This window comes from Channa argus, chromosome 14, assembly GCF_033026475.1.
Source record: "Channa argus isolate prfri chromosome 14, Channa argus male v1.0, whole genome shotgun sequence".
Classification (NCBI taxonomy): domain Eukaryota; kingdom Metazoa; phylum Chordata; class Actinopteri; order Anabantiformes; family Channidae; genus Channa; species Channa argus.
This window is the reverse complement of record NC_090210.1, coordinates 14,004,984-14,032,906: the sequence shown is the minus strand read 5'-3', so window position 1 is coordinate 14,032,906 and position 27,923 is coordinate 14,004,984. Positions and strand designations below refer to the sequence as shown.

Here is a 27,923-nt window from a genome sequence, read left to right as displayed (position 1 = left end):
TTTCTACCCTGCAGGTCTAGTAGCTGCTTCATCTTCACCTGGATTCTGTAAGTCTGTACAGCTAGATGCTTTTGTATTCAAAGATGCTGTTTTCATACTTTTGCACTACTTCTATGGACTAGACTAAAGATTCTGTAAAATACCAAACTTATGCCTTTTAACAGCGAGGTTAAGCGAGGTTATGGGAAGGTAGATTTTACATACAAGTAGCATGAGAATGAATTACATGCCTAACAAGATGTTGCAGAGTCTTTTATTAAATATACTTAAAATTTATACTAACCAAGATAAACAAATTTATTGTAAAGCAAATAACTTGTTATTCACGTTCATGTTGATACAACAAAGCAAAATTTGACATTTTAATTCACCCTCTGAAAACCTAACTCATATTTTTCCTTCTGTTCACTGCAGGTAGTTCACTAATTTATTCTCTGAAGCCTGAGTTCACTTGTGGTCTGATTTGAAGCCACTGGTAAATAATGTTTTTTTTAGCAATTCATACAATAGAGATGAAGATCGTAATAAGACTTTGTTTTTATGTTGCTTCCCAATAGAATAAAATCTCCTAGTATGGATATTTTCAGAATTTTTTTTAGATTAAGATTTATAAATTGTTAACATTTTAACAAAGAATAAACAGATACAGACAGGGCGAAGCATTAATCATCTCATCTGACTGTATGTACAATAGTCCAGCCATGGGGGATGCAGAGATGTCTGTGTTTGGGGCAGCCGCCCAATATTTGAGGAAGTCAGACAGGGAGCGTATGGAGGCCTCAACTCGTCCCTTTGACATAAAGAGGCAATGTTTCGTCCCGGATCCAGTGGAAGAATTTGTGAAGGCAACCATCACCAGCCGAGATGGGGACAAAGTCACTGTGGAGCTAGAGAATGGGAAGGTCAGTGATTATACAATTTTAATCAGCCTGAAGCCTAACCTTAACATACTGTACTTTCAGTGCGGCAGTAAATACAGTAAATCTAATAATCTAGGTACACCCACAAGGTTGGCTTTGGACAAAGATGGTTGACAGTCATTAAGGACTGCCAATATCTGAGTAAAAAACAAATTAACAATGAAAAGATAATTACCTGAAGTTAATACATTTTAATAAAGCATTATCCTACTATGCAGTTACCAGACAGTTTGATAAACTATACCACTTCATTTTTTAGTTCACTTGAAAACAAACTGTGCATTTAGTATCAGATTAATAGGGTCATTCCACTCATCTCTTAGAGCAGCACAGGAAACAGTGGATGAGTGGTCTGAGTTTGAGTGTAAGTCTATGTGTTAGTCCTCATCTGGCAGCAAGTTTTAATCTAAGTTTAATTCTATGTGTGATCTGAAGTGTCTAGCATTGAGCAAATGAGTACAAGTTAACACTGAACCCTGAGGTGATGCTGCAATTAAAGTGTCTACAGTCAGTTCGCTGAGCAGCTGAGTGATGAAACAAGCCATTGCTGACATCTGGTAATAACCGTGTGTTACACATGATATTGATAAAAATAGTGCAGTGAATAGAGCAACCACGAACAACAGCACAAACTGGCTTGGCCCATCATGAAACATTTTTAGATGAAATGTATGTCATCATCACAAACAGTATTGATGCCTCCGTTTTCCTTAGACTGCGATTGTCAAGGAGTCACAAATTATGCAACAGAATCCACCAAAGTTTGACAAGATAGAGGATATGGCTATGCTGACCTTTCTCCATGAGCCTGCTGTGCTGTTTAACCTCAAAGAACGTTATGCAGCATGGATGATCTATGTGAGTAGCAGACAAGCCTATCATCAATATACATTACAAACCTTAATTTAAGACAAATACTGATCTCAAAACGACTTGCCTCTTTTTTCTCAGACCTACTCTGGGCTGTTCTGTGTGACTATCAACCCCTACAAGTGGCTGCCAGTCTACAACCATGAAGTTGTGCTTGGCTACAGAGGAAAGAAGAGGAGTGAAGCTCCTCCTCACATTTTCTCAATCTCTGACAATGCTTATCAGTACATGCTGTCAGGTACAGATGAATAACAAATTCAATTTTGGGTAAAATCTGTCATAAATAATATGCAGACTGTATATACTAACAAAATTTGTGATCTCTCCAAACATGGTTTTGTAGACCGTGAAAACCAGTCAATTCTGATTACGTACGTATTCGCCTACACTCTATGACACTGTGTGCTCAGAGATCAAATGTTACTGAACATAACGGTAAGATGTATACTTTATCATTGACTTTGCAATTACAGTGGAGAATCTGGTGCAGGAAAGACTGTCAACACAAAGCGTGTCATCCAATATTTTGCAAGTATTGCTGCCGGAGGCATTAAAAAAGACCCCAGTGCCAAAGACAAGGTGATTAATGAGCTGTATTAAGTTTATGATTTGTAAGATAAAAAGGGCTACAACAAAAAGATGAGAACAATGATGATGACACTTTCTACAGCAAGTGTATTTGTGTCTTTATTTGTAGGTTATGAGTTTGTTTCTTTCAAAAAATTTAAAAATCATTGGAATATCACATAATGCCAACCGAGGATGCCCAAGCCTCTTTGTGTTGTTCAAAACCTGTACTTTAATTGAGTACGATGTTTTTCTATAACAGGGTACTCTGGAGGATCAAATCATCCAGGCTAACCCTGCACTGGAGGCCTTTGGTAATGCCAAGACCATCAGAAATGACAATTCTTCTAGATTTGTGGGTATCGAATAATTATGTATGGATATTATGTATTATGTTTCCATAAAACACAATTAGTAGCAATAGTTTAATTTAAAGTATCATTACAAATAAAAACTATATCCCTTACACTAGGGTAAATTCATCAGAATCCATTTTGACACAAGGGGAAAGTTAGCCTCTGCTGACATTGAAACATGTAAGGGCAAAAATCCTTGTTAGTAATATTGTAATGATAAGTAACTGTGTTTTGTGACACACTTAATCTAATTCAGCTTCACATCTGTATTTGTCAATGTCAGACCTTCTGGAGAAGTCGCGTGTGACCTTCCAGCTCAAGGCTGAAAGAGATTACCACATTTTCTACCAGATTCTGTCCAACAAGAAGCCAGAACTCCTGGGTTAGTACAAGAACATGATTAATTTGTGTGACTGTGGTCACACAAATGAATCAAGGCTGTCAGTGGATTTGTATTACAGTTAAGTGACCATCTGTCTGATCACTGCTCTCCCTCTCTCTGTGTCCTCAGAGATGCTGTTGATCACAAATAATCCCTATGACTATGCCTTCATCTCTCAGGGTGAAACCCAAGTGGCCTCCATTGATGATTCAGAGGAACTGATGGCAACAGATGTCAGGCTATTACTCATTGCTCTGCATTTTTTAAAATAATTTTAAAAATATCTTTTCATGTAACTTAACTAGTTTTAAGTTTAAAATTTATTTAATCTGCATAGATTTTAAAATACACTGAATCTTTTTCACAGAATGCCTTCGATGTGTTGGGCTTTACTCAAGAGGAAAAAAACTCTATGTACAAGCTAACTGGTTCTGTTATGCACCATGGCAACATGAAGTTTAAGCAGAGGGCGAGAGAGGAACAGGCAGAGGCTGATGGCACTGAAGGTACAAAAGGTTTAGCGTGTATAGTTGGTTCAGAACCAGGTAAAGGAGTTCCACAGCTTTCACTTTCCTTCTTCAGATGCTGACAAAATTGCATATTTGATGGGCCTAAACTCTGCTGACCTCATCAAATGTCTCTGTCACCCAAGAGTCAAAGTAGGAAATGAGTGGGTAACCAAGGGACAAAATGTTGCTCAGGTAAGAACTGACTTAAAACCTTGTTTTCATAAGGAACGTGCTCTTTGCCTAATACAGAACACATCATGTTCTCAACATGGTCGCTCCCACGGAGGCTACGTAGTTGGATAAACGAACGGAACTAAAAGTTTTGATACTTTACTCTACAGGTGACCTATGCTGTTGGAGCTCTCTCTAAAGCTGTTTATGAAAGGATGTTCCTGTGGATGGTAATGAGAATCAACCAGTCACTGGAAACCAGACAGCCTCGCCAGTATTTTATTGGGGTGCTGGACATAGCTGGATTTGAGATCTTTGATGTGAGGCATCTTTTTAGTACACAGTAACCCAAACATCTTTCTACATAATATAAATGGAATGATAATAAATACATAATTTGTTACATTTTCTTTTGTTCTAGTTCAACACTTTTGAGCAGCTGTGCATCAACTTCACCAATGAAAAACTGCAACAGTTTTTCAACCACCACATGTTTGTGCTGGAGCAGGAAGAGTACAAGAAAGAGGGAATTGAATGGACATTTATAGATTTTGGTATGGATCTGCAGGCCTGTATTGACTTGATTGAAAAGGTGAGATACAGGGTTATATAATGTACAAACGTGACTAAAAATAATGTGTTTTCAAATAATGTTTTCAAATAATGTAAGACCCTATATCACACTTTTGCTATCCAGCCCATGGGTATCATGTCCATCCTTGAAGAGGAGTGCATGTTTCCCAAAGCCACTGATGCCACATTTAAAGCAAAGCTCTATGACAACCATCTGGGGAAATCTGCTAACTTCCAGAAGCCAAGAATTATCAAAGGAAAACCAGAGGCTCACTTTGCCCTGATGCACTATGCTGGAACTGTTGATTATAACATTAATAACTGGCTGGTGAAAAACAAGGATCCTCTGAATGAGACTGTTGTTTCACTTTACCAGAAGTCTACTCTCAAGCTGCTTGCTATTCTCTTTGCAAATTATGCTGGAAGTGATGCAGGTACCCTCCTTTGATTTGATAGTAGACAGTATTTATTTCTTGTTGAAATCTAAGGTTATACCTTTACTTCTGAATAGTCGCGGTTGAAGGTACTGAAGTTAAAAAAGAGAAGAAGAAGAAGGGATCATCATTTCAGACAGTGTCTGCACTTCACAGGGTACTGTACATTTTCATTTTGAGCTAGGCCAACTTGTGCATAAATCTAAACCAATATGTGTAAATGTATGCTTCGCCATATTAAAGGAAAACCTGAATAAGCTGATGACCAACTTGAGGTCTACTCACCCTCACTTTGTGCGCTGCATCATCCCCAATGAGACTAAGACTCCTGGGGCTATGGAGAATCCTCTAGTGATGCACCAGCTGCGGTGTAACGGTGTGCTGGAGGGCATCAGGATCTGCAGGAAGGGCTTCCCCAACAGGATCCTCTATGGGGATTTCAAACAGAGGTATAGTCTGTCAAATCAATAGAAGATTCTAAGGAAATTAATATATTAACTCAACTGATTTTTATGATTGCATTTCACAGATATCGTATCCTGAATCCTGCTGCTATTCCAGAGGGTCAATTCATTGACAGCAGGAAGGGAGCTGAAAAACTTCTTGCATCGTTGGATATTGACCACAGTCAATACAAGTTTGGACACACCAAGGTAAAAAAAATGTTCTGATATTGAAAAAAGTTAAGGTGATAAATAATTCTTGTAGCTTATGACGAGAATGGCATATACACCTATTGCTGTTTTAGGTGTTCTTTAAGGCTGGATTGCTGGGCCTGCTTGAGGAGATGAGAGATGAACGTCTCTCCAAAATCATCACTGCTATTCAAGCCAGATCCCGTGGTCTTTTGTCTCGTATTGAGTATCAGAAGATTGTGGAACGCAGGTATCCAACTGATATTAATCATTAAAGATCAAGCAATCAGTGGATTTTGGTTTACATATTTAACATATTTAATCTATTTTATTTAAATCTCTACTAGAGATGCTTTATTAGTGATTCAGTGGAATGTGCGCTCATTTATGGGAGTCAAGAATTGGCCCTGGATGAAGTTGTACTTCAAAATTAAACCTCTATTAAGATCTGCTGAGGCAGAAAAAGAGATGGCCAATCTGAAGGAAGAATTCCTTAAGTTAAAAGAATCATTTGCAAAGTCTGAAGCTCGTAGAAAGGAGTTAGAGGAGAAAATGGTCTATCTTCTCCAAGAGAAAAATGACTTGCAGCTCCAAGTTCAAACGGTGAGAATGCAAATATACTGAACATGTCATTTAACTTTGAACATGTCATTACAATGTTTGCTAACTTGATTAAATGTTTGACAGGAGCAAGATAATCTCTGTGATGCTGAAGAAAGATGTGAGGGGCTGATTAAAAATAAAATCCAACTTGAGGCAAAAGCCAAAGAGCTGATAGAAAGACTGGAGGATGAAGAAGAGATGAATGCTGAACTGACAGCTAAGAAGAGGAAGTTGGAAGATGAATGTTCTGAGCTTAAGAAAGATATTGATGACCTGGAGTTAACTCTGGCTAAAGTGGAGAAAGAGAAGCATGCAACTGAGAACAAGGTATAGCAATTAACTATTTGTTACAATACTGATCAGCAAATAATAAGCCAATAGTTAATTTCAATTTAAATTATTTTATAGAACACATTTAAATATAACCAAATATGAGTTCCTTAACCCACTAGCTTCAATCATCTTTAGCAAATGATTTAAAGGTCTAAGAGTTCTAGATCTAGTTAGATAGATAGATAGATTAATTAGATAGATTAATTAATTAGATAGATAAATAGATAGATAGATAGATAGATAGATAGATAGATAGATAGATAGATAGATAGATAGATAGATAGATAGATAGATAGATAGATAGATAGATAGATAGATAGATAGATAGATAGATAGATAGATAGATAGATAGATAGATAGATAGATAGATAGATAGATAGATAGATAGATAGATAGAGGTTCCAATCCATGTAGGGCTCTAAAACACTAAAATAACCTTGAACTTTATGGCAGAGAGCCAGGACAAGTATGTTAGTGCAGATGTAATGTTGTCTCCCTCCCTGGAAGCTCCCTGGAAGCATTCTGCATAAGCTGCAAATACACTAGAGAAGAGTAGCTAATACTTTCTGTAATACAGTGAATTACAGCCATGTGAAGATTACAGGATAAGGTTGCAGGTTACAGGAAAGACTTTTGTTTGAAAACTGGCCTATTTCTAAGCTGAAAGAAGTAACCTTCTATTACAGAGTTGATCTGTTTCTTGAATGGCTTGGGTGGCTAGTTATACTCCTTTGAAGTTGGTGGAACATACACAATCACTTCTGTCTAGTTTCATTCAACAAAACATAAAGTATTTCAAATCCTGGTTGCAGTCAAGGATGGACTGCGTTGGTATCCCTTGGATTTAAACAGAGCTATATTTAAGTATCATCAGCATGAAAATGAAAATATTTATTGAATTTTTGAAGATAAATTGTAAAGGGAGCATTTACAATAATAAATCATTTTGTGGTTCACAGGTAAAGAACCTGGTAGAAGAGATGGCTGCACAGGATGAGATCATTGCCAAGTTGACCAAAGAAAAGAAAGCCTTACAGGAAGCTCATCAGCAAACACTGGATGACCTACAGAGCGAAGAAGACAAAGTCAACACTCTGACCAAGGCCAAGACTAAGCTGGAGCAGCAAGTGGATGATGTAAGAACCCATATGAGCACGACACTATTCACAAATGTATTAATTTTTACAATTCATAATTTGCAATTATATGTATTTGCATTAAGCTTGAAGGATCACTTGAGCAAGAGAAGAAGATTCGGATGGACCTTGAGAGGGCTAAGAGAAAGCTGGAGGGGGATTTAAAGCTGACACAGGAGACAGTAATGGATCTTGAAAATGACAAACAGCAGCTAGAAGAGCATCTGAAAAAGTACAAATTAAATTCCTATTTCCATTGTAAAAATGCATACATACTAATTTTAACAAGCTAACACTGACTAAATCAAACTCTACAGAAAAGATTTTGAGATCAATCAACTAAATGGCAAAATTGAGGATGATCAAGCTATAATCATTCAACTCCAGAAGAAGCTGAAAGAGCTGCAGGTAAAAGAGTGCATAACTGGGTCTTGGTACGTGTAAACAGTTTTGCAAAATATTTCTCAAGATTTGAATTTCTTGCTGTGAAATTAGGCACGTGTAGAAGAGCTAGAGGAAGAGCTTGAAGCAGAGCGAACTGCTCGAGCCAAGGTGGAGAAACAGAGGGCTGACTTGGCCAGAGAGCTGGAGGAGATCAGTGAGAGGCTGGAGGAAGCTGGTGGAGCAACATCTGCCCAGATTGAAATGAACAAGAGGAGGGAGGCTGAGTTGCAGAAACTCCGCAGAGACCTCGAAGAGGCCACTCTGCAGCATGAAGCCACTGCAGCCACACTCAGGAAGAAACAAGCTGACAGTGTTGCTGACCTGGGAGAGCAGATTGACAACCTGCAGAGAATCAAGCAGAAACTGGAGAAAGAGAAGAGTGAGCTCAGACTGGAGCTGGATGATGTGGTCTCCAATATGGAGCATATTGTCAAGGCCAAGGTATGTGCGCTTAAAGATGCTCAAGGCAAATATTGTTGGTGTTAATTGGTGTGGATGGTTGTTGCTTATGTAAATGACAGGGCAATAAGTAAACCATAGACCTGTACCATCTCTGACTGAAACTGGTTGCCCTTTGACATGGTAGGAATAAATATGGTGAGAAAAAGGTGTAGTATGTAAAATAATGTATTTTTTAATTTGTCAAAAAAGGCAAAATAAATCAAATTAAAAAACAAAAGTCTACTGTCCAGAGGGTACCCTAAAAGTTTATCTCATAGTATTTAAAAATGGTGAAGAATGACAGTATATATAATGATTTATAATATATTTATGTATATGTTCATTTTCAAGACTACCTTGGAAAAGTCCTGCAGATCATTGGAGGATCAAATGAATGAATACAGGAATAAGTATGATGAATCTCAGAGATCCCTTAATGACTGTACCACCCAGAGAGCTAAGTTCCATGCTGAGAATGGTTAGTGTGCTATTTCCATTTAAAATAACAAACTTGTTCAAAGAAGGTCAGTTACACCTTGAAATGTTTGCCTGTGCAGATGAGCTATCAAGACAGCTCGAAGAGAAAGATTCTCTTATTTCTCAACTAACTAGAGGAAAGAATTCATACAATCAACAACTTGAAGATCTAAAAAGACAATTAGATGAGGAAATAAAGGTATGGAAATAGCAAGAGATGTCACCTTAAAAATAAATATGTGTCCAACAAAAATACCTACACTATCCATATTAATCCAGGCCAAGAATGCATTAGCCCATGCAGTGCAGTCTGCTCGTCATGACTGTGACCTGCTCAGGGAGCAGTATGAGGAGGAGCAGGAGGCTAAAGCTGACCTTCAACGCAGCATGTCCAAGGCCAATTCTGAGGTGGCTCAGTGGAGAACCAAGTATGAAACTGATGCCATCCAGAGGACCGAGGAACTGGAGGAAGCAAAGTAAGTACATATTTTATTTTGAATCATTTCAAGTTTAAAAGCAATTAAGAGTGAATATTTTCTATGCTAATCTAGAAAAAAGCTGGCTCAGCGTCTGCAGGATGCTGAGGAGGCTGTTGAAGCAGTGAATGCCAAATGTTCCTCTCTGGAGAAGACCAAGCACAGACTGCAGAATGAGATTGAAGATCTCATGGTAGATGTGGAGAGGTCGAATGCTGCTGCTGCTGCTCTGGACAAGAAGCAAAGAAACTTTGACAAGGTGAAGTACTAGGAAATATTTGTAGGCACCAAAAGCAATAATCAGAGCTAAAATGCAGTATCTGAACCCTTTATAGTTTGACCCTTTGACCTGCAATGGCTCAGTAGTGATCCACTTCTTAATATGCAAACTATTCTGGACCTGCTCTTTTTGAGAAAGTAGATGAGTATAATTTTCTACTATTATTATTATTAATAATACAAATAATAATAATAATCAATGAATCAGCAGTTTTTATATATTTGGTGTGCTTGTCCTATTTGTAGATAAATATGTATTGGCATTTACATTCATACTGTTATAATCTTATTACCACCATGTGGCTACACAGCCTTGCAATAAATAAGTATTTAATTCAATTCAACTTTATTTATATATCACCAATTCACAACAAAGTCATCTCAAGACACTTTACAGAATAAAGTCAAGACTATAAAGATGTATAGAGAGAACTAGATGAACAGATAGTCACTTCGTACAACATGATTTTACAAAGTTCTGTTACAGTGGAAGCCAAGTTTACTTAAACTGTATAAGCGGTTCGTGTGGGGATTTAAACCTGATATCTTTCAGGTTCTGTCTGAGTGGAAGCAGAAATATGAGGAGTGTCAGTGTGAGTTGGAGAGCTCCCAGAAGGAAGCCAGGTCTTTGAGCACTGAGCTTTTTAAACTAAAAAACTCTTATGAAGAATCTCTAGACCACCTGGAGACCCTAAAGCGGGAGAACAAGAATCTTCAGGGTAATAGATCAGATCAATAAGTGTATCAAGCAGGTGATCAATACCAATTGAATGTGCCTAACAAAATCAATTAAATACAACTATCTCCATCACAGAGGAGATTTCTGACCTCACTGAGCAACTTGGTGAAGGAGGAAAAACTATTCATGAACTCGAGAAGGTTCGCAAGCAGCTGGAGCAGGAAAAGAGTGAAATTCAGTCTGCTCTTGAGGAAGCAGAGGTAAGACTTAAACCTCAAATTCTAAGCCTTTCATAACTCAGCCGAGGGGAGAAGTTTGACAAACTGCTGATATTTATCTCAGGGTTCTCTCGAGCATGAAGAGGGCAAGATTCTTAGAGCCCAGCTTGAGTTTAGTCAGATTAAGGCAGACATGGACCGTAAACTATCTGAGAAAGATGAGGAGATGGAGCAGTCCAAGAGAAACCTCCAGAGGGCCATCGAGACCCTTCAGAGCTCTCTGGAAGCTGAGACCCGCAGCAGAAATGAGGCCCTACGTTTGAAAAAGAAGATGGAGGGAGACCTTAATGAGATGGAGATCCAGCTCAGCCAGGCGAACAGGCAGGCAGCTGAGGCCCAAAAACAACTTAAAGCTGTTCATGCACATCTGAAGGTAAAAAAAGAATTCGTCTTAACCTTTCATTTTGCTTTCATAGTTACTAAGCTATTTTGTAACTGGAGGCTTTGAACATTTTCCAGGATACTCAGCTGCATCTTGATGACTCGATGCGAGCCAATGATGATTTGAAGGAAAACCTTGCCATTGTTGAGAGACGCAACAACCTGCTTCAGGCTGAACTGGAGGAGCTTAGGGCTGCTCTAGAGCAAACTGACAGAAGTCGCAAACTTGCTGAGCAAGAGCTGCTGGATGTTAGTGAAAGAGTGCAGCTACTGCACTCACAGGTAAGAGACTGTATAGTCATTGCACCTCGCACAGTGTTTTTCTACTAAACCCAATTTACTGGAGAATTCCATCGGATCAATTTTTTTTTTCTATCTAAATCTAAAAATATACTCTATATACAGAACACTAGTCTGCTAAACCAAAAGAAGAAGCTGGAGGCTGATATGTCCCAGCTTCAGTCAGAAGTAGAAGATGCAGTGCAGGAGTGCAGAAATGCTGAAGATAAGGCCAAGAAGGCCATTACTGATGCTGCCATGATGGCAGAGGAGTTGAAGAAAGAGCAAGACACCAGTGCTCACTTGGAGCGTATGAAGAAAAACATGGAGCAAACCATCAAAGACCTGCAGCACCGTCTGGATGAAGCTGAACAGATCGCAATGAAGGGAGGCAAGAAGCAGGTTCAGAAGCTCGAGGCCAGGGTAAGTATGTCTACTCCATTTGTAATTTGAGTTATTTTTGTTCAACATTGTTGATATGTTGTTATTTGAAAAATTTCAGGTAAGGGAGCTAGAAAATGAGATAGAAATGGAGCAGAAGAAAAGCAGTGAAGTGTTAAAAGGCATCCGGAAATATGAGCGTCGCATCAAGGAACTTACCTATCAGGTTTGTACCAGGGAGCTGGCTTTATGTATGGTTGAAGTTCTTTATGAGGCAATTAAGTTTGTAACCTTGTTTCTGATTGCATTAGACTGAGGAAGACCACAAAAATATTGTCAGACTTCAGGATCTGGTAGACAAGCTGCAGCTGAAGGTTAAAGCCTACAAGAGAAATGCTGAGGAGGCTGTGAGTGTAGAAATGTCTTTTTGCAGTTTCCTCTCCTTTTAGAATAATACATTTTATTTAGCTAATTTATTTTATTTATTTTCCTTAAACAGGAGGAGCAGTCTAATGTTCACCTTGGCAAGTTCCGCAAGTTGCAGCATGAGCTAGATGAAGCTGAGGAGCGAGCTGACATCGCAGAGTCTCAGGTCAACAAACTGCGTGCCAAGAGCCGTGACCCTGGCTCCAAGGTTAGAAGCATGTACTCTGTAGCAGGTGCACAGCATCTGACCATGACTCATGCTGCCCTCTGCTGGCTGCATTTAACTTTTATGCTACTCTGCTGTTGCAGCAGTTCATTTCATGTTAGTTTGTTAATAAATATCTATTGCTTTGTTGTACTAAAAGCAACACTAATCTGATAACCTAGCTGTCTCTCTCTCTCTTTTCTTTCCCTTCAACTTCCCTGGCTGCAACAGAAAGGGTTTGATGAGGAGTGAAGCTTTGGAGCCATCTGAAATCCATGTCAAATCCTATGTACTGTAGATCCCCTCAACTATCACTATTCACAACCTGTAGTGCTTAATAAAATTATCATCAAGCTGTGGCACATCAGTGTATTTTTTCCTGTTTTCTACTATGAGTAGCCTCATGGGACACTGTACAGTTAATATTGTATTTAATGTAACTTTAGTATAATATATGAAGTGGTAGGTATCATGAGGATTTGACTAAAAGGAAGATGTTTTTTAGAGTCTGCATACTAAAGCAAGTTTGTGACAGTGGCCATGTGAAATTCGGACAGGCCAGATCTCTTGGAGTTTTACTTATTGAAGAGCACTTTTAGATGAGATACAGATATGATCAACTTGCAGCCAGTTTTCCAGTTCAAAATAATACTACTAACAATCATCGTCATGTGAAAACATGGCAGAGTTAAGTATGGAGGCCGAGAATGGCCATTGATGCAGATGCTGCATATCACGCCAACAGTATAATATATCTCGGTAACTTGGGAAGACAATTTTGCTTTCTTCTGATAACAGGATGATTATTTTGTTATTAATATAACAAAAGCGAATTTTCTTGGGATAACGTGATAATTTACGAAAATCCAAATAATTATCTTGGCTTCCATAATAACTTTCAGATTTTGCTATCGTTCAACAGTGACTATACAGACTATTAAATCTTTCACATGATTGTGTTAATAGTTTACTATAGTGGTCAAGTTATTAGAACTCCTGATATAAACAGCATTCCTCCGGTTTCTTGCGCTCTCCCAAATCACTGTTGAGCATTTTTTTTCATGATTATTACAGCCGAAGAAACCATTTCCACATAGTGATAAATAAATGTAAACAAAAAAACTGAGAGACAGCAGATATCCCAAAGGTGTCAAAACTGTCTGACCAAGACAATAACTCTCTGCATCACCAAATAACTGGTGATGCGAGTTAATATTAGCCTACATCAACCCAATGCTTTGTCAGACTTCTACTCTTTCATTGTATAAAATCACGTCAAAAGTGCTGTAAAGCATTTCTAAAATAAATTATAAATTGCTGAAAAAAATCAAAGAAAGAAGGGTCTGGAGACAGGGGACTAATGGGCCCTTTTTTCCAGAGAAATCTCATTGTCATAAGTAAACCAATTTATATTCCAAGATAATTAGATAATTATCCTGTTATCACAAGATAATGGCATCAAAAATAACTTCACCAACCCTTCATCAAGTTGTTATTTTCAACAAAGAGGGGCTTTCTCCCCATCAAATCATGACCGAATTGATAGTTTTTTAAGGGGGCAATGCATGGCACTGTAAAATGCTCTATAGAAATTAGTAACATCCGATCAACCCATTAAGCTTTGTTCATCAAGACATAGAATAGCTTTTTTGTGACAGATGTATACTTAGCGAAAAGATTTCAATGTGGGCATTCTGGTATTGAATTGGACAAAACATTTCTTTTCTACATAGCATATATTTCCACTTCAGCTGCTGGCCACAAGACAAAACACCATGATCTAGCAATCAATTTATTGTCACTGCAACTGTAACTGGATTTTCTTAATTTTACAACTTAATTTTAACTTCTTGTCTTAAAATCCTCAGACTTTTTAAATATTTCCAAGTTTGCATTAAAATATTAGAGGTTATATTAGACCTTTGAACCCCACTGTCTGTAAACATACAGACAGCACATAAGAGCATGCATATTAAAACTCAGGCAACCCACAAAATTGGCACATTTACTTTATGTAAATAAATTAGTAAATTATCTCTAGACTACCTGGGGAGGCTATAATCAATGTCACTACCTGAGTTACAATGGTAATGTTGCTTTTAGTAGAGCAGTATGTTTAAGAGAATTGAAGTTTTTTACCAATAATGTGAACATTAGACCTAGATAAGAAAAATAACAGCGCCTGAACACTAAAGAACTGGTAGGACATGAAGCTAAAATAAAAAAAAGCTTAAACAGAGAGGGACAAATCTCCTGTTCTTAAAATAGAGATAAAGACAGCCCAAAAGCTTGGTCCTCAAGGCCAACAACAAATCCATGCTCATACTCAAGTCCACCATAATACCACACATAATTACTTTCAGCTGCTCAGTAAATCCCTGTTCACGTCTGCCTGTTCATTCAAAGGCCTATGGGCACTTCAGAGTCAATAATGAAATATCTGTTACATCTAGATATAAATCTACAACTCATTTAATTGGGATATATTTCCTACTACATTTCATGGCACATTTACATATAATTTGGCATGTTAAGCTCCATTGATGATTTATGACGATGATTTTTTTTTACATGAAGTCCTTTTTTATGTTGTGATGGGCATCTACATTCATCAGTCAATACAAAATAAATCAGATAATAAAAATGAAAATTGAGCTGTTTTTAGTGGCACCAGCTTTAGTAATTTGCTGTGGTATAGAGGCATGGATTTTTTTTTATTGTTAATACCCTCCTTATCCATCTGACTAGGGCATTGACTTGGTGCTGGTGTAAAGTCCCAATAATTGCTGCTGCATACGAAATAATGATTTCAAGCACACCCAGGATAGAGAGGGAGGCCGAAACTCTATTTCTATGATATTCACCTTGTCGGTCTTTTCTCTTATTATAGGTCATGTCCCTAGCTCTGAGGGTACCAGCAGGTATCTGTCAACTAATGAACACACATTCACACCTCTGCTTAAAGAGGTGCATGACATAAAGCACAGTGTGTGCTGAGGATTATCAGCACGATTAATAGGACCTTTGAGCTTAGGCCAAAATGAATAAGATGGAACAATTCACTGCCTCTATAATTAGACCACCTTAACATAGTGTGCGATGACAATGGTCTTATCTCAGGAGATAAAAGGAATTCTCGTGACACACACATGCAAAAACACAAAAAAACTACTACCACAGCCACCACTCACTTATGATACAAGGCATAATTTGTTTTTAACCTGTTTAAAAGGTTTTTCGAACAGTTCGGATCCAAAGTTTTCACCTTTGCTACACAGGCCCTCATACAGCATGATTTAAAACTCCTACAGCAGCAATAAAAACATAATTATTACCAAAAAAAAATTGTGATTTCAAAAAGAGGCAACTTTGGTGTACCAGAAGCAGTAATTATTTGAAACAAGGAAAAGAAGTGCAGCGTGTAAAGAAAGCCATATGTTATCAAACTAAAGTAGGGTAATTTCACCTTCTTCCCCAATATTTGGTGCAAAAGTGCTATATTTTATTTATTGTATCAACAGTAATGTTTGTAGAAAAAAGAGCCAAGACATTAAAATGCACTTTCAAGTGTAAGAATCTCTTAGTTGCTGATATCTGCCAGAATCATTCACTAAAATATATGTACCTGAACACTGTACTTAGATACACATTTTAAATACTTGTGTTTCTTTGTTAACTTCTTTGTTACTACCGTATATTAAGGGCAATATTGCACTTTTACTTCACAACATTTATCTGAGAGCTAATTTCTTTACAACTTAAGATTTCGTATTTGAAGAGGTTATGCAACCCCAATTCCAAAAAAGTTGGTACAATTTGTAATACTTAAATAAAAAACAGAATGCAATGATTTACAGATCTCATCAACTCATATTTTATTCACAATAGAACATAAACAACATGTCCGATGTCGAAACTGAGACATTTTAATATTTCATGGAAAATATTAGCTCATTTTGATGGCAGCAACACACCTCAAAAAAGTTGGGAAGGTGATGTTTACCATTGTATAGCATCCCCCTCTTCTTTAACAACTTTATGATGTGACAAATGTTTTCAATTAGTGAAGAGTCTGCACTGCAGGCAGGCCAGTTCAGTACCCGGACTCTTCACCTGCGAATCCATGCTGTTGTGATGGATGCAGTATGTGGTTTGCTGAATATTTCCTGAAATATGCAAGGCCTTCCCTGATAGAGATATTTTCTGGATGGGAGCACATATTGCTCTAAAATTTCCATGGACTTTTCAGTAATGATGGTGCCTTTCCAGATGTGTAAGCTGGAAAGGCTTAAATGTCCAAGGATGCTGAAAATGTCCAAGGATAAAAAGTTGGATGGTCCCTCTCTTTAGCCTGCAGGACACGGCGTCCATGTTTGTCCATGTCCATGTAAAATTTATGTCTAATTTTTATTCATCTGACCACAGAACATTTTTCCAATTTGCCTCAGACTATTTTAAATGAGCTTTTACCCAGAGAACAGGCAAAGTTTCTGGATTGTGTTCACATATAGCTTCTTCTTTGCATGATACAGCTTTAACTTACATTTTTGGATTTCACTGAAAACTGTGTTAACAGACAGTGATGTCCTGTAGAGAATCGTGCCTGTTTTTAATGCAGTGCAGTCTGAGGGCCCAAAGATCACGCATATCCAGGTTTGACCTTCGGCTTTGTCCCTTGCGTACAGAGATTCCTTCTGATTCTCTGAATCTTTTGATCATATTATTTATTGTAGATGGTGGGATCTTCAAAGTCTTCACAATTTCATGTTGAGGAACATTTTTTCAGAAGTTTTTCCACAATTTTCAGATGCAGTTTGTCACAGATTGATGATTGGTAAATTCAAGAGGCTCTGTCTCTCTGAAATGCTCCTTAATACCTAGTCATGTTACTCCACTGCTATAAATTCCCCTAGTTGTCAAATGCTCCTCCATTTGTTTTTGGTTTGTGGCAATTACTTTTCCAGCATTTTGTTGGCCCTGTTCCAACTTTTTCTGAGATTAGTCAAATTCAAAATGAGCTGATATTTTCCATGAAAAGATAAAATATCAGTTTTAACATCTGACATGTTGTTTATGTTCTACAATGAATAAAATATTGGTTGATGAGATTTGCAAATCATTGCATTCTGTTTTTAGTTAAATTTTACACATCTTCCCAATGTTTTTTGATTTGGAGTTGTACAAGATGATGCTGTGTTAACCAGCACTGAAGCACAGTAAATAAAGCTGAAATAATTAGTAGATTATTCATATTTCAATATTCAATATTTTAATTTAATATTTTGAAGTTCTGTTTTCAGTTAAAACAATCTAAAGGCATCACTATTTCTTCTTTTTAATTTTTTTTTGTCCAATCAATCCAACATCTCAGTTAGACTTCAAAGTACTTAAGTACTTTATCATAAAATATAGTTACTTAAGTGAAATTTTAAATTCAAATGTTTTACTTGTAATGGAGTTTTTTTATATATTGTGGTATAAACAATTTTACTTAAGTTAAGGAACTGAATACTTTCTCCATCACTTAAATTGGCTAAATGCAAAGCAAATGCTTGTGACTCTGTGCATTTGCTGTGACATAAAGAAACTATTTAAAACATGCTTCCTTAAACAAATTGATGAATGACCTGTGAAGTCAGTGTTACCTTCAATTGCTCTTTAGCAGGGCCGTGGAATCTCTCACTTCCACTTGGCTCGTTGACGCCAGCAGTAACAGGGATGGGGAAGTTATCAGAATGGAAATAATCTCAGCACTTGTCAGCAGCTCTTAACCCCTGCTTTTATCTCTTGACCTTTGAATGTGGTTGTGATAAGTGGTTGTAGTGAGTGACTCTGTAATTTAGTTGCTTTACATAAATCCATTGTATGTTGTATAGGTTATTTGTTATATTTTTAGTTCTACTTTGTCAAATGTAAATAAATAGTGGGGTGGGTCAACAAAATGTAAGTTAGTAATTTAAACATGAAGTATAAACAAGAAAGATGAGAGATGGGATATGCAAATGTAAAGTTAGGTAGATATAAACTGGATGTAAAACCTGGTGTAAAGAACTTTAAACACAGCATTAAAATGTGATGCAGGCTGAAGGATACACCTGTCACTGAATATATTTATGTGAGATAAAACCCAGTGTGCAACAGCTGATCGCAGATGCAAAGGCAGGATCCTGAAAGCATGAATGGCTGTCCTCCTCACTCAGTGCAGGGTACTCAATAGGAATTTCACAGAGTTATCTTTGTCCTCAAAGACACAATGCTATGTCAACAGGATTGTAACTAGGGGCCCAGCTTTTGCTCGCTGGTGCCTGATAATGGGAAAAGGCTTCCACAGTGACCTTGGGATTACATTAGATCATGGCATGCTGGCACAGCCATCTATTGTATAGCATCATTTCTGTCTTAGAGTGAATCTCAAGCATGTCACCTACGGCAGACCTCAGCCTGGGCTGCCTCACACTTGTCGCCTGGTTAATCTCACAGGCTAATGTTCTTTTTTTAGACAAACTCACTCGGACTCTGATGGCTGCTTATGTTGCCGCAAATTCATTCTGTGATAGCTACACACAATAAGTTACAGATGCCTCGCTGTGACTTCACTTAAGCTCACTGTAACTGAGACCCACACATGAAATACTTCTCTAAAATATCTCCCCAGATATTTCTAATTGTTCTTTGTTTTTAGACAATACCAGTATTTAATATCTGTGGTATGTTCTGCATTATTGTATACATGCAAAAAAATATCAATTATCCTAACGTATTATTATAAACTTATTATCTTTAACTTATTTTTATTAAACACATATATTTTGTAAATGCAAAATATCAAGGCCATACAATGCCATACCTTTAATATAATTTAGCAATTATAAACAATAAAACTGATAAAAAACACAACTTGTACTATCTTCAGTCTGGATTTTACTGTGCATTTTTACAATGATGTGCAAATAAGGAGAGATTATATATTTATATATAATCTTTATAATCTAATATATAAACATACATGTAGGTAAAGGTGTTTTGTATAATCTTATCTTATTTAGCTTAGTTAGAGAACATAAAAAACTGATCTTTTACATGTTTTAAAATACTACACCATTTAAATAATATTTTTGCCCATGCTCAGTGAAGATGCTTCTGTTCAGTACAATATGTATTGTTCCTGTTTCAGAAGCACACTTAAGGCATGATAACAAAGAAATACCTCCCTGTTCCTATTTTAAGATTGAATTGTGTTCCCCTAGCTGCTTGAAGATACCTATGATTATTTCCTGCACTGCATGGACCTCCTAATATGGGCCCATCAGGAGACCAACCTATCACTCATAAGACTCTGACCCACTGATTTCTATATTGCTCTCCGCCACCTATTAACCCCCTCCCCTTCATGTACCCCCAACCCAACTGAGACACAAATACATTCCTGGACCCTGAAACACTCCTCCATATTTGGCAGAGGGGCTTTGTTTATAAAGATAACCCATGGTGACACCCTCAATTGGTCACCAAACCATCTCAAGGTAAGTTGCAGAGACTGAGGCTTACATATCAACTAACAGACATCGATACTAAACCATTTTGATAGTAAACCATTACCTGTGTTAGTATGGACTGCAGACTGGTCTAATTTGTTTCTTTCTTCAGGACCATCACACATCACACTTAGGTCTTCGTAAGGTAAGAGTACATGAAAATGGAAATATATTTGGTTTAAAGACACTCCTTTTTTGAAATAGGGGAATACATCTCATATGTGACCATTGTATGATGAGAAAAGAATTGTTTTTAAAAACTGCTCTATATTTGCAAAATACTCTTCTTAACCAGTAAATGCCCTAAAATAAATACCTGATTTGGCTAAATTCAAACTGAGATGATTATTTTGCACTGTAGACAAGTTGAAGATGGGTGACGCTGCCATGAAAGAGTTTGGAGCAGCAGCTCCATACCTGAGGAAGTCAGACAGGGAGCGTCTGGAGGCCCAGACTCGTCCCTTTGACATGAAGAAGGAGTGTTTTGTTCCTGATTCTGATGAGGAGTTTGTGAAGGCTTCCATCATCAGCCGTGAGGGGGACAAAGTCACTGCTGAGACAGCGAAAGGGAAGGTCAGTCTGCTAGCAGGCACAGATGGACACACTGGTAATGCAAGTGATGATTCAGGCCAATTTGTCATTTAGTCATGTAGTAGAGTTACAGCAGAAGCTAGAAAAGCTTTTTGCAAACAGAAATACTAGTAATATTTGGGAAGCAGCTCAAAATCCACTGGCCAGTGTATTAATGTTGATTATCTCCATTTTCAGACTGTAACAGTGAAGGAGTGTGACGTACACCCCCAGAACCCACCAAAGTTTGATAAAATTGAAGACATGGCGATGTTTACTTTTCTCCATGAACCTGCTGTGCTGTTTAACCTCAAAGAGCGTTATGCAGCATGGATGATTTATGTAAGTTGAAAAACATTATGAGGCAAAGACTGCACCCCTCACCTAATTGACAGCTAGGAACACACGCATACCCACGCACGCACACACACACACACACACACACACACACATATATATATATATATATATATATATATATATATATATATATATATATATATATTTTCGGTACCTTATATAATTGTATCTAAAACTTTTTCTTTCTCGTTCTCACAGACTTACTCCGGGTTGTTCTGTGTGACTGTCAACCCCTACAAGTGGCTGCCAGTCTACAACCAAGAAGTTGTTGTTGCCTACAGAGGAAAGAAGAGGAGTGAAGCTCCTCCTCACATCTTCTCCATCTCTGACAATGCTTATCAGTACATGCTAACTGGTAATTTACCACCAATTACCATATGAACCTCAAGTGATGTGGAAAATGTAACATTCTAGAGAATCCTTCAATCTTAAAAAAATTCTGTCTTCTGCCTTTCAGATAGAGAAAATCAGTCAATTCTCATCACGTAAGTTATGTTTTCATTACTCTGTTGTATTGCAAGAATATATTCCACATTATAGTTTAAGTGGCATGTTATAAGCAAGCCATTGCTTTTATCACCATTTCTACACTTTTTTTTTTTTTTTGCTGTTTAAAGGACAGGCCTCCCTTTTTCAAGTGTCCTAAAACAATAGCTGTGTGAACACCAAACATGGTCCTAATTGTTGTAATCATCCCTCCTGTTAATACAGGACACAAAGAGATTTTTTTTCTTAAAGCTTTTTCAATAGTCATCATCCACATTCCTTATACTGAGCAACAATATATTTAATTTTGTACCGTTAAAATAAACCGTAAGCAGTCTGAGTGTATTAAATATGGATATCTTACCATTTTCAATTTTCAATTTTATATAAAATATTTTGTGGATTCACAAAAACTTGTTGCATGTAAGGTACTGTTCTGTTTTCTAAAACATTTTGAATTTGTCCTTAGTGGAGAATCTGGTGCTGGGAAAACTGTCAACACCAAGAGAGTAATTCAGTACTTTGCCAGCATTGCAGCTGGTGGTGGGAAGAAAGAAGGGGCCACTGAGAAAAAGGTTATTATTCTGGTTATTAGGATAAAGGTTATTTTAGGTTAAAGGATGTCATGATTTGTATTTTTACTATAGTTTTGGTACTTGACCAAAAGTGAGCCCCTCTATTCTTTTAGGGTACATTGGAGGATCAAATCATTCAGGCTAACCCAGCTTTAGAGGCTTTTGGTAATGCTAAGACCATCAGGAATGATAACTCCTCTAGATTTGTAAGTTTCTTTTTGAATTACATTATATATTCCTTTTTCGCCTCCCCTTTTTATTGATTTTATTTCTTGGTATAAATATCAGGGGAAATTCATCCGAATTCACTTTGCTGCCAGTGGAAAGTTGGCCTCAGCTGATATTGAAACATGTAAGCACTCCTTTCTTAACAAACTTTCATCATTGTTCACCATAAAAAACATGACTACTTGGTAATTGACCTACATTATCTAACTGCCATTAACAGATCTGTTGGAAAAGTCCCGTGTCACCTTTCAGCTTAAAGCTGAGAGAGACTACCACATCTTCTATCAGATTCTTTCTCAGAAGAAACCCGAGCTGCTTGGTAAATAGATTGGAACTGTACCAACTACATGTTTAAACATCTCTTAGCATGAAGTAGTTGAACTCTGGATTTTATTTTTTCAGAAATGTTGCTCATCACCAACAACCCCTATGACTACGCCTTCATCTCCCAAGGAGAGACGACTGTAGCTTCAATCAATGATGCTGAAGAGCTGATGGCCACTGATGTAAGTAGGGATGCACCACAGAGTATGTCCACCATCTCTTTGCATGGAGTACATACTTACTATAAAGAGTACTTTATTATGACTTTTTGGGGTTTATCCCATGCTATTTTAATGTTAGCTGACATTAATGAATATTTAAACTTTTAATTGATGTCACCAGATCAGAGTGAAAATTATTTGATTTAACTGGATTGGATCTCTGATATCACATGACAACTGGCCAGATGCTGTTGGCTCAGAGAGCACATACTTTCTTATCCTCCTGATGTCTCATGTCACTCTACTAAATACCCTGATAAAATAAAAACAGACATATCAATAGTAATGCCCCTTCTTCTTACTCAGGATGCATTCGATGTGCTGGGCTTCACTCAAGAGGAGAAGAACAGTATTTATAAACTGACCGGTGCCATCATGCACTATGGCAACATGAAATTTAAGCAGAAACAACGAGAAGAGCAGGCAGAAGCTGATGGCACAGAAGGTAAGTGGAGCTTTCTGAATCCTGGAAACATGATCATTGAGAAAGGCATTGGCAGGATGTTAATAGTAACTTCTCTTCACAGATGCTGACAAAGTTGCATACCTGATGGGCTTGAACTCTGCTGACCTCATCAAAGGTCTTTGTCACCCAAGAGTCAAAGTAGGAAATGAGTGGGTCACCAAGGGACAAAATGTCCAGCAGGTAAAAATGAAATCCAATAGCTGAATATATTAAATAATGTAGCAGCAGTGGATCAGTTGATAGAAAAGGTACTTATTTACTGCAGGGAGGGTGGTTTTTGGTCTGACTCACCCTGATCACACAGTATGTTGTAGTGTCTTAGGACAAGGCACTAAGCCCCTACACTGCCCAACCCAAGCCACTGAGGTGTCACAAGCCAGCAGACATTTGAGTGCAGCAAAAATTCAAAACGGCTGCATCATAAAGGGCATTGGTGAAAAAAAACATGTACTAAATCAATGTGTAGAAAACGCAATATACTGTAGTGACCCCAATCAGATTGGATAAGCGGACAGAGACAAAAATGTATAAATGACAATAGACAAAGCAAGCAACTATGAGTATTTACTGTCATTTCAACATTTGGTATTTCATTTTGTAGGTGTACTATGCTATTGGTGCACTTTCTAAGGCAGTGTATGAGAAGATGTTTCTGTGGATGGTAATAAGAATTAACCAATCCCTGGACACCAGGCAACCTCGCCAGTACTTCATTGGTGTGCTCGACATAGCAGGATTTGAGATCTTTGACGTGAGCTTCTTTCACCTTTATTTATATACATTACATTCCACATAACTTCATCTTATTCACTTTAATGTGTGAGTAATAAAATGACTATGCTGTCCGTCTGTATGGCTGTTACAGTTCAACACCTTTGAGCAGCTGTGCATCAACTTCACCAATGAAAAACTGCAACAGTTTTTCAACCACCACATGTTTGTGCTGGAGCAGGAAGAGTACAAGAAAGAGGGAATTGAATGGACTTTCATAGATTTTGGTATGGATCTGCAGGCCTGTATTGACCTGATTGAAAAGGTGAAAAACTCAGCAACTGCATTACATTTTCAACAAACCGTTTTCAATAAATCAAGATAGATTACTAATAATAGCCTATATTACTTATTTTAATGTGATTTTTTCATATTTGTTACTCTCTAGCCCATGGGTATCATGTCCATCCTTGAAGAGGAGTGCATGTTTCCCAAAGCCACTGATACTACCTTTAAAGCAAAGCTCTATGACAATCATCTGGGGAAATCTTCCAACTTCCAGAAGCCAAGAATTGTCAAAGGAAAACCAGAGGCTCACTTTGCCCTGATGCACTATGCTGGAACTGTTGATTATAACATTAATAACTGGCTGGTGAAAAACAAAGATCCCCTGAATGAGACTGTTGTTTCACTTTACCAGAAGTCTAATCTCAAACTGCTTGCTAATCTTTTTGCAAATTATGCTGGAAGTGATTCAGGTATGAATAAAGTATATGTGCTGTCTTATTCTCCACTAGAATGTTAAACTTTTATACATTTTGCCTGTTTTCTTATAATGTAATCTAATGAGTTGTTAAATGTCTTATTAGTTGAAAGTGGAAAAGGTGGCAAAGGAGGAGGAAGCAAGAAAAAGGGATCATCCTTCCAGACTGTGTCTGCCTTGCACAGGGTCAGTAAATACAAGTAAATACACTGCCTGGATATAAAACGTTAAACACTCTAATATTTAACTGAGCCACCTTTAAATTTTGTTAGAGTATTTATTTGCAATGGTACCCTTTTGATGAGCTTATGCAATGCCACAACATTTATTTCCATGCAGAGTTGCAATAATTTATATAGATATATAAATATCCTATAGATGATAAGGGATGATAAGAGTTGGACCCCTGCCTAAATTGCTCTCCAGGACATCCCATAGACTCCCAGTAAGGTTAAGGTGGCTAATTCATGTGTGAACAGAATGTCTCATTATCCCTGAACTACCATTATGCCAGCCAGTGGCATACTGGGCTTACCTATTTGTTAAGTAAATCCAGGTGGTAACTATTTTTTGGCCAGGCAGTGTGTGTGAATGGCTACTTCATTTAGAAACCTTAACTTATACTAATAACTGATAGATTGATTACCTCCACAGGAGAATCTGAACAAACTGATGACCAACTTGAGGTCTACTCACCCTCACTTCGTGCGCTGCATCATCCCCAATGAGACTAAGACTCCTGGTGCTATGGAAAATCCTCTGGTGATGCACCAGCTGCGGTGTAACGGTGTGCTGGAGGGCATCAGGATCTGCAGAAAGGGCTTCCCCAACAGGATCCTCTATGGGGATTTCAAACAGAGGTATTGCATTTACACATTTAACTGTGTTACTTGAAATCTGCATTTACGTGCAGCTGATGAGTAATCTGAATTCTCTTCCACCTCAAACTTTTGGAAACATGGCTGACAGATTTTAAATGACAGAAAACATTGCTTTCTGACTTTCTAACTTTTTTTCACAGCTGATACATAGTGCAAACTGTCTGAATAAAAATACATTTCACAAGGAAAGTGAATTATTTAACTTCAATTTGGCACTCCGTGTTAGTTTATTTTTTAGTCTAAATTTTATTTAAAAACAAGACGGCATTGCCCTGTTATTAATATCTCCTTTCATACAATCTCATTGAGCTGCTTGCCCTATGGGGGGCCTTTTGTTATGCACATAGAGAAAGCAAAAAAGAAACCCAGTTATATCCATCTATATGTGGTTGATTGATTTGTGTTCTCTGGAAAAATTTCCTTGGAAAAGAAGGCTTTCTTAATTCCCAACCACAATTTCAGAAACCAGCATTTACATAACAGTTAGTTAATCAGCTTTCCCTAGAAGGCCAACTGTAACCTGGTTACTTAAGTGCATGTAAATGCACTGATTCTCTCTGAGTCTCTTATGTCAGTTTTACTGTACAACTTAAAAAAATGTAAACATGACTTTCTTTTTTTTCTTTTTAATATTATAGGTATCGCATCCTGAATCCTGCTGCCATCCCTGAAGGTCAGTTCATTGACAGCAGAAAGGGAGCTGAAAAACTTCTTGGTTCTCTGGATATTGATCATAACCAGTACAAGTTTGGACATACAAAGGTAATCAAAAGAATAAAAACTAAATTAAAAACACAACACAACGTCTAATATGCAGCATATGCATTAAATACTAATGGTGAAATCTGAAAATAGTTAAAGAACAAGGCCTGTGATTTTGCATATCGTCAACAAATCCCATGAAAAAATTAAACCAACATTATATATTCTATTGTCAAATTCCTTATTTTAGCTCTTTGTGCAACAAATTCAATAGTTATTAGAAACACAGCAGCTGCACCACTATGCCAGGTGACAGATTTTTTCCTAACCTCTGTCTGAAACACACAGAGGTCCACAAGTGTCAAGTAAAAAGGGAGAGTTGTTCTCGGCTCTTCTAAGTCAGTTTTTTATTGAAAAAAATCCTTGTCATATTTTTGTGAGGAAGAGCTGTCCAGTGCAATGCAGTCTTAATCACTGATGCATTTTTAATAGTTTTTGAACAAAGATAGAGCTCCATGACACATATAAATATATTAAACCATTATTGATTTAGAAACGTTACAGTTAATACACTGTTAACTGCTGGTTTTAGTCTTTTTATGCGGTTTGTTGTCTAAGACAAAGTTACAGAAAACCTTGGCCTTCTCCTTTTTTGTGTGATTTTCGAACTTTAAGCTTGGTTTGTGACTCTGCTACCATAAGTTGGTCAAACCAGACTAAATAAACATTTAGCATCAGAAGTTTTACCCTTACCAATTTGGCTTTTATTTTGCGAGGGGAACAATGTATTTATTTATTTTTTCAAAATTTTAAAATTAAGTTACAATAAAGTTAAAATTTACTAAATATGTACTACTTCTGGTTTTATTTACATGCTATTATTTGCATCCAAAGGTGTTCTTCAAGGCTGGTCTTCTTGGGCAATTAGAAGAAATGAGGGATGACCGCTTGTCACTCATTATCACTGGAATCCAGGCTAGATCTAGAGGTCTGCTGGCAAGAGTGGAATTCCAGAAGATTGTTGAAAGGAGGTAAAAGGAATGTCTAAGAAAAATTATGTAAATGATAATGATTGTTCTTAATCATTTTAGTTTGTGTAAAATGATGGAACTGTAATGAACTGTCATCTTTAACAGAGATGCACTTTTGGTAATTCAATGGAACATCCGTGCCTTCATGGGGGTCAAGAATTGGCCCTGGATGAAGCTGTATTTCAAGATAAAACCTTTGTTAAGATCTGCTGAGGCAGAAAAGGAGATGGCCAACATGAAGGAAGAATTCCTGAAGCTGAAAGAGGCCTATGCAAAGTCTGAAGCTCGTAGGAAGGAACTGGAGGAGAAAATGGTTTCTCTTCTCCAGGAGAAGAATGACCTGCAGCTCCAAGTGCAGGCGGTAAGTTGTATAACGGGATTCCTTATATTTTAATCTCAGAATATTAACTGAACCATAAAGTACACATCATATGCAATATAATAAATTCTTTACGTTTACTGCCACGAATATTAACAAAATGTCTCAACTAAATGACAATTTAAATTCAGGAGCAAGATAATCTTGCAGATGCTGAAGAAAGATGTGAGGGGCTGATCAAACACAAAATTCAAATGGAAGCAAAAGCCAAAGAGCTGACAGAAAGACTGGAGGATGAGGAGGAGATGAATGCTGAACTCACAGCAAAGAAGCGAAAGTTGGAGGATGAATGTTCTGAGTTAAAGAAAGACATTGATGACTTAGAGTTAACTTTAGCCAAAGTAGAGAAAGAGAAGCACGCAACTGAGAACAAGGTATGACATCTACTTTTTAATTTCTAGGCCCTTTAAATGTTAAGGGCATGAGCCATTGGCATGTTTTACATTACCTGCGATT

General features: G+C 37.4%; 2 protein-coding genes and 1 long non-coding RNA gene across 4 annotated transcripts in view; 2 read left to right on the top strand and 1 right to left on the bottom strand.

Annotated features, from left to right (window-relative positions):
* On the top strand, positions 1–12,597 carry LOC137098069 (myosin-7-like). Its single transcript, XM_067473848.1, has 39 exons — positions 1–47; positions 415–475; positions 695–902; positions 1,635–1,778; positions 1,872–2,028; positions 2,134–2,161; positions 2,264–2,369; positions 2,620–2,712; positions 2,830–2,893; positions 2,997–3,095; positions 3,225–3,328; positions 3,463–3,601; positions 3,678–3,796; positions 3,946–4,095; positions 4,197–4,367; positions 4,473–4,782; positions 4,860–4,939; positions 5,026–5,231; positions 5,312–5,435; positions 5,531–5,667; positions 5,765–6,020; positions 6,105–6,347; positions 7,313–7,489; positions 7,576–7,721; positions 7,807–7,897; positions 7,985–8,374; positions 8,726–8,852; positions 8,932–9,050; positions 9,131–9,327; positions 9,403–9,586; positions 10,160–10,325; positions 10,421–10,545; positions 10,628–10,936; positions 11,023–11,226; positions 11,350–11,646; positions 11,726–11,830; positions 11,916–12,011; positions 12,104–12,238; positions 12,467–12,597. The coding sequence occupies exons 3-39, from the start codon at positions 702–704 to the stop codon at positions 12,485–12,487; spliced, it is 5,820 nt and encodes a 1,939-aa protein (XP_067329949.1). The 5' UTR covers positions 1–47; positions 415–475; positions 695–701; the 3' UTR covers positions 12,488–12,597.
* Positions 12,598–19,637: 7,040 nt separating this feature from the next.
* Positions 19,638–27,923, top strand: part of LOC137098070 (myosin-7) — a 15,153-nt gene continuing 6,867 nt past the window's right edge. Inside the window, exons 1-22 of the mRNA XM_067473849.1 lie at positions 19,638–19,758; positions 19,883–19,915; positions 20,132–20,343; positions 20,539–20,682; positions 20,899–21,055; positions 21,158–21,185; positions 21,656–21,761; positions 21,875–21,967; positions 22,050–22,113; positions 22,210–22,308; positions 22,392–22,495; positions 22,841–22,979; positions 23,062–23,180; positions 23,602–23,751; positions 23,866–24,036; positions 24,160–24,469; positions 24,581–24,660; positions 25,129–25,334; positions 25,994–26,117; positions 26,952–27,088; positions 27,194–27,449; positions 27,599–27,841. Of these exons, the coding sequence (XP_067329950.1) occupies positions 20,143–20,343; positions 20,539–20,682; positions 20,899–21,055; positions 21,158–21,185; positions 21,656–21,761; positions 21,875–21,967; positions 22,050–22,113; positions 22,210–22,308; positions 22,392–22,495; positions 22,841–22,979; positions 23,062–23,180; positions 23,602–23,751; positions 23,866–24,036; positions 24,160–24,469; positions 24,581–24,660; positions 25,129–25,334; positions 25,994–26,117; positions 26,952–27,088; positions 27,194–27,449; positions 27,599–27,841 (2,931 nt within the window). The 5' untranslated portion in view covers positions 19,638–19,758; positions 19,883–19,915; positions 20,132–20,142. The remainder of the gene's footprint in view (positions 19,759–19,882; positions 19,916–20,131; positions 20,344–20,538; positions 20,683–20,898; positions 21,056–21,157; positions 21,186–21,655; positions 21,762–21,874; positions 21,968–22,049; positions 22,114–22,209; positions 22,309–22,391; positions 22,496–22,840; positions 22,980–23,061; positions 23,181–23,601; positions 23,752–23,865; positions 24,037–24,159; positions 24,470–24,580; positions 24,661–25,128; positions 25,335–25,993; positions 26,118–26,951; positions 27,089–27,193; positions 27,450–27,598; positions 27,842–27,923) is intronic.
* The window catches only part of LOC137098072 (uncharacterized), a 17,809-nt gene continuing 15,064 nt past the window's right edge, over positions 25,179–27,923 (bottom strand). For both annotated transcript variants that reach the window (XR_010910557.1, XR_010910556.1), the window contains exon 5: positions 25,179–25,313. This is a non-coding gene — a long non-coding RNA (uncharacterized lncRNA). The remainder of the gene's footprint in view (positions 25,314–27,923) is intronic.